Raw genomic sequence first — 6,573 nt, forward strand, 5'->3', positions numbered from 1 at the left:
TTGAAATTGCCACAGATAATGATGGTATTGAACTAAATTCTATAGAAGACTGTCGACAAAGATACGATTGGCCAAAATGGAAAGTGGCAATCAAATTTGAATGGAGTCTCTCGCCAATTTTCTGGCCCCCAATACAAACACCAGAAAATGTGAATCATGTAAACTACAAATGGGTTTTTGTGAGAAAGCGTAATGAGATAAATGAAGTTGTTCGCTATAAAGCACGACTAGTGGCAAAAGGTTTCCTGCAGAAACCTGGGATTGACTATGAAGAGACATATTCCCCTGTTATGAATGCAATTATCTTTTGATATTTAATAAATCTGGCAGTCTCTGAAAGGTTTAACATGCCCCTAATGGATGTGGTTATTGCATATCTATATGGCAAGATAGATACTGACTTTTATATAAAATTTCTTGAAGGATTCAGGTTACTTGAAGAGAAACCACGTCATATGTATTTACTTAAATTAAATAGATATTTTTAATGGATTAAAACAATCTGAGCATATGTGGTATAATCGCCTCAGTGAATACTTAATAAAAGAGGGATATGTGAACAATCCCATTTTCCCTTGTGTATTCATTAAAAATACACAATCTAGAATTGTAATAATATATGTATATGTAGATGACATCAACTTTATTGGAACTCCTGATAAACTCTCCAAAGAAATTGGATCCTTAAAGAAGGAGTTCGAGATGAAATATCTCGGTAAAACAAATATTGTCTTGGCCTACAACTTGAATATGAGAGCAGAATTCTTGTCCACAAATCCACTTACACAGAGAAAATCCTGAAGCATTTTAAGATGGACAAAGCATATTTGCTTAGCACACCAATGGTCGTTAGATTTATTGACCCTAAAAGAGATCTATTTCATCCTAAAGAGGAGGATGAAACACTCCTTGATCCAGAAGTGCGATTGAGAATTTGTAATATGTAGCTCAATATACTAGGCCTGACAATTCCTTTGCAGTAAATTTGCTAGTCAGGTATAGTTCTGCGCCAACGAAACGATATTGGACAGGGTCAAAAATATTTTTCTTTACCTTCGTGCACTACTGATATGGGTTTGTTTTACTCGAAAGATTTTTTAGCTCGTTCACAGATAAAAGGATATATGGATACTGGATATCTGCCAGACCCGCATAGAGGAATCTCTCAGGCAGGGTGCGTTTTCACTAGCACTGATATTGCAATTTCATAGCGTTCTTGTAAGCAAATCATACCGTCTACTTCTTCAAATCATTTAGAAATAATTACTCTTCACGAAGCAAGTAGAGAATGGGTGTGGTTCCGGTCATTGATTGAGCATATCCTAAGTTCTTTCGGTATAACCTCCATTACCAGTTCGCCAATGATAATTTGTGAAGACAACTCAGCATGTATAGCACAAATTAAAGAAGTCTATATTAAGGGTGACAAGACGAAGCATATTCCATCGATATTATTTTATTCCCACCATCTCCAGAAAAACAACGAGACTGATATCAAGAAGATACAATAATCATGAGAGAATTATGCCGATCTATTCACCAAATTGTTACCGACGATGGTATTCCGGAAACTGGTTTATGGTATCGAAATGCGCCAGATGTTCAAACAATAAAAAATTAACGGAGGTTTCATTTAGGGTGAGTTTTGTTATGGACGATAATGCAATGTATTTTTTTTCCTTCGCTAAGGTTTTGTCCCACTAAGTTTTCCTTTACAAGGTTTTAATGAAGCAACATATATGTATCCAAGAATGTTCTAAACTTTTCTGTTGTACTCTTTTTGTTTCCTCCGGGTTTTGTCTCATTAGATTTTACAGGAAAATTTTTAACGAGGAAACGTTCTTAAAATGGCAGTCCAAGTGAAACTGTTATGTAAGCATTACGTTTTATGTTGGCCCACCATTTTACCCATCAAGAACTTTCAATTCTCTGATTTTATATTTAGTTTAAGGATAGACATTCCAACAAGGTAATGATGTGTTCCTTGTTTATCCTAGTAGTAATAGACAAGCACATCTTGCAATTGTGTTTAACAAGTCATGCATATCAGCCTATATATATATATATCTCGTTGATCGTTTTCATTTTGTACTCTAATAAACTAAATTAAGAATTATTATTCATTTGATATCCAAGGCTATACTACTGGAATCTAGATTACTTCGAAACTTCTTAAATTTGAGTGAATACTAGCAATTACGAGGTTTGAACCCTTATCTCCGCAGTGGGAGGGAGCATGAGAAATGAAAACAAAAAACTAATAACAAGTTTTCATTCTCTTCGACACGTTCTCTAGTTAGTTTTAGTGTTTAATTAGTATTCTATATATCGTGTAGTACTTCATAGTGAGAACTGCGACAAACAAAGAGAATGCATAACTCTGAACTCAATGGTGCCCCGTCTATGAACCTACATAATATCCATGTCCTACAACCAAATGCTACTGAGAACAACAATGCTACTGATATGGACAACCATAATAACTCGATGATGGGAGCAAATGAACCAAGACATACCACTGCTGAAACCACAAACAACAGTCAGGATCAGACCATGCAGGTAAACCTAAAACTTTTTCAACAAGAAACCCTTTACGTATCTCTTACTTTAATTTTTACTTTTTCTACTTCATCAACTGCTTTAAATTTTCTCATCTCTTTTTCTCACAACATGCGTATTATATCTTGGAACTGTAATGGGTATGCATCAAAAAATACTAGGAACTATTTGTCTGACATTAACAAAAGCCTCAATCCTGATATCATATTCTTACAAGAAACCAAAGTTGATTCTAATAAAATTCTTCAATATGTCAGACCATTAGGGTTTCCTAATATCTCATAGGTACCTTCCATAGGTAGATCTAGAGGTATTTGTCTCTTGTGGTAAGATGGCTTCCAACTTCAAATAGTGTATCAAGATAAAAATATGTTTCATTTTCTTGTTAGAACTGATTCTGCTAAGCCTCATTGGCTTTTATCATGTGTTTATGGCTCCCCATACCCACAAGAAAAGAAAGTTCAATGGAACTTTATCAAAATTGTTTGTGATACTTATAACATTGATGCTCTCTGGATCCTTCTAGGAGATTTAAACATGACCATGCATGCTGATGAAAGAGCTAGTAGCTCTGGATCTTCTTCCAAAACCTCTAAGATTGTTCAGATAATTCAGGAAACTGGATTAATTGATCTAGGGTATCATGGGAGTCCATACACTTGGACTAGTGGAAAAAATGGAACAAGTAGAATAAAATCTAGGATAGATAGAGCACTAATGAATCCAGAATAGTTAATATCTTTTCTTAACACTGTTTTAAAACATTTACCAATTCTGGGATCTGATCACTGTCCAATCTTTTTAGACTTGTACCCTAATGAGATTGTTAAAACTAGAAATTGGAAATTCTTTGAATGTTGGCTTAGAGAGACATCTTGTAAAGACCAAATAAAAAGTTCTTGGTCTAATATTGTACATGGTTCCGCTGCTTTTAGGCTTGATAAGAAGTTAGATACAACTAGGAGAGACTTGTCTAAATTGAACAAAGAAATTTTGGTAATATATATGATAGAATTAAATGTCTCCAAGATGAACTAACTTTTTTGCAGCAATCACCAACCAGTGAAGATACTACCTCTAAGATAAAGGAGATAGAAATAGAAATAAATGAATGGCATGCTCGTGAAGAAGAGTTCTACATACAACAATCAAGAGACACGATGTTCCATGAGATTGATCAAAACACGAAATACTTCCATCAGCAAACAAATAAAAGGAAATCAAGTAATCGTATTGAATCCCTCCTCAAACCCAATGGCAGCTGGTGTTCAGGTAGGGAGAATCTTGAGGAGCATCTTACATCATACTTCACAAATATTATGAGCACAACCAATACATAAAGCAATGAAGAACTTTTCAGCATCCTTCCAAAGTGTATCACTGATGTGGAGAATACAACTCTGATCAGCATACCACAAGAAGAAGAAATACTCACATCTTTAAAAAGTATGCATCTGGAGATTATAGGCCAATAACCTTATGTAACACAACATACAAACTCATCACCGAAATAATAGCTTTAAGACTAAAACCATTGATGGAGAATATGATTTCACCCATGCAGGAAGCCTATGTACCTGTGAGGCAAATTGGAGACAACATTACTCTTGCGCATGAAATCATTCAATGCACGAGAAGAAAGAAAACAAAGAAGGGTTACATGGCATTAAAATTGGACATTTCAAAGGCGTTTGATCGTGTAGAGTGGTCTTTTTTGCGTGAAATTATGGAAGCTTTTGGGTTTGCAAATCACTTTTGCAACTTAATACAAGAGTGTGTCAGTACAACGGAGATACATATATTGCTTAATGGTTCATCATGTAAGGCTTTTAAACCAAGCATAGGAATAAGACAGGGTGACCCATTGTCACCCTATCTGTTGTTACTAACAATGGAGATGTTCACTAGAAGGCTAGCTAAGGCTGAAAGTGAAAAAAAGATCCAGGGTATCAAAATCGCAAGAAACGCACCACCAGTTTCACATCTTTTATTTGCAAACGAATGTTTGCTTTTTGTGAAGGCTGATATACACAATGCTGATAATCTTCTACAAATTATGAAGGAATTTGGGTTAGCTTCTAGGCAACAGATAAATTTCCAAAAATCAGTTGTCTTCTTCTCAAAACATTTGCACTCAAGGCACTGCAGGATTTTACTAAAAAAGATTGAAGATGAAGAAAATGTCTCTTGAAGAAAAATACTTAGGAATCCCATTGTTTCTAAACAGAAGAAAAACTTCATCCTTCTCATCCCTTGTGGAAGGAATGAAGACAAGACTGTTAAAATGGAATGGCAAGTTCCTAACTCAATCAGGTAGATCAGTGATGGTGAAACATGTACTCAATGCCATGCCTTCTCATCAAATGGGTATTCTTATAATTCCAAAGAATACATTAAAGGAAATGGATGGAGTTCAAAGAAGATTTTGGTGGAAAAAGAAAGATGGAAAAAGGGTTTATTTTATTTCTTGGGATAAAATTAACACCCACAAAGATAATGGAGGCTTAGGGTTTCGTGATTCTGAAATGTTTTAACAAAGCTTTCCTGGAAAAATCTGTTTGGAGAATATTTCGTAATTCTCATCAAATATGGGCCAAAGCTTTAAAGGAAAAGAATTTCCCAGATACCTCAATCCTACACTCAAAGAAGAAAAAGAACACAACATGGGCCTGGCAGAGTATTCAAGGTGAAGTACCATTCATGCACAAATACATTTTCTGGTTTCTTGGAGATGGACATAAGATTTTAACTTGGAAGGATAACTGGATAACAGGAGCATAAAAACCACCAATCACAATAGCAAAATTTGATCTTGCAGTCAACTACAGTACTGCCAGTGATCTTATTGATAAAGAGACAAGCATGTGGAAGGTTACAGTCCTACACCAGTTATTCTCTACTGCAGATGTTCAGAAAATCATTCGTATGAAGATTCCTACAAATTCTACAGATATATTAATCTGGACACTCACCCGCAATGGTAAATTCAAGGTAAAGTCTGCTTATAGGAAATTGGTTGAACTAAAGACCAATACAGTTACTGCCTATGATGCTGAAATGGCATCCTTTTGGAAAAAGCTTTGGAGTTTAAATATGCTTCGCAGGATCAAGACTTTCCTATGGAAGTGTGTACAAGATATTATTCCTTCAAGTGAACGCATGACAAGAGTGAAGCATTATAGTGGTGATACCTGCAGTATGTGCCAACAACGTATAGAGACTACCAAACATATTGTTTGGGAAGGCGCATTTTCCCAGGCTGTATGGACCTCAATTCCAGGTGCAAGAATAAGTATGGAAGATGTAAACCATAGTGTATCTCAGTGGATCAGAAGCTGGTTCACAAGCAACTTCTCGAAGTTAGATAGTTACTGGATAGTTAAAATGGCGAATGCATGCTGGGAGATTTGGAAGGAACGTTACAGAAATTTCTTTGATGGAAAGAAACCCAATCCGATAGAAGTTATACGCAGTATACAATATCTTAACAACATGACAGGAAGAAGCATGATTAAGAGAAACACTGGTTTGGTAGTAGAAATAACATAACTAACCATGCATCTTATATTTGGATACCACCTGTTGCACCCTCATACTCTATTTGTTGTGATGCTTCCTTTAAAAAAGTTCTGTCTGAAACTCATACTGGCATTGGACTAATTCTTCGAAATTTTACAGATGCCTTTGAACGGGGATGCTGCATCTATGATAGTGGACATTTAGACGCGGAGCATGCAGAGGTGGAAAGTTTGTTGCGAGCTATACGATGCGCAGAGAAACTCAAACTGCAACAAGTTTGCTTTGAAACCGATGCACAAAATGTAGCATCAAAAAAAAATATGGACTACATTAAAGTCATATGGGAATCACAAGCTCTCATTCTTGAGGGAGTTTTTGCATAATTGTTTGAGTCTCCTTTATGGTGTTTTCTGCACTCCAATCTGGTATTTTACATTCCTTATTGATGGTTTCAACTAGCATTTGCAATCTGTAACTAAAGTAACACTAGATAAA

The 6,573-nt window shown here is 35.6% G+C and overlaps 1 protein-coding gene across 1 annotated transcript; it reads left to right on the plus strand.

The window, feature by feature from the left end:
- The first annotated feature begins 5,421 nt into the window (after nt 1-5,421).
- Nucleotides 5,422-6,282, plus strand: LOC113359283. The gene is made up of 2 exons (XM_026602946.1): nt 5,422-6,090; nt 6,238-6,282. Exons 1-2 carry the CDS (start codon nt 5,422-5,424, stop codon nt 6,280-6,282), a joined length of 714 nt encoding a protein of 237 aa, XP_026458731.1.
- Nucleotides 6,283-6,573: the final 291 nt, after the last annotated feature.

The sequence above is a fragment of the Papaver somniferum genome, chromosome 3 (assembly GCF_003573695.1).
Source record: "Papaver somniferum cultivar HN1 chromosome 3, ASM357369v1, whole genome shotgun sequence".
NCBI lineage: Eukaryota > Viridiplantae > Streptophyta > Magnoliopsida > Ranunculales > Papaveraceae > Papaver > Papaver somniferum.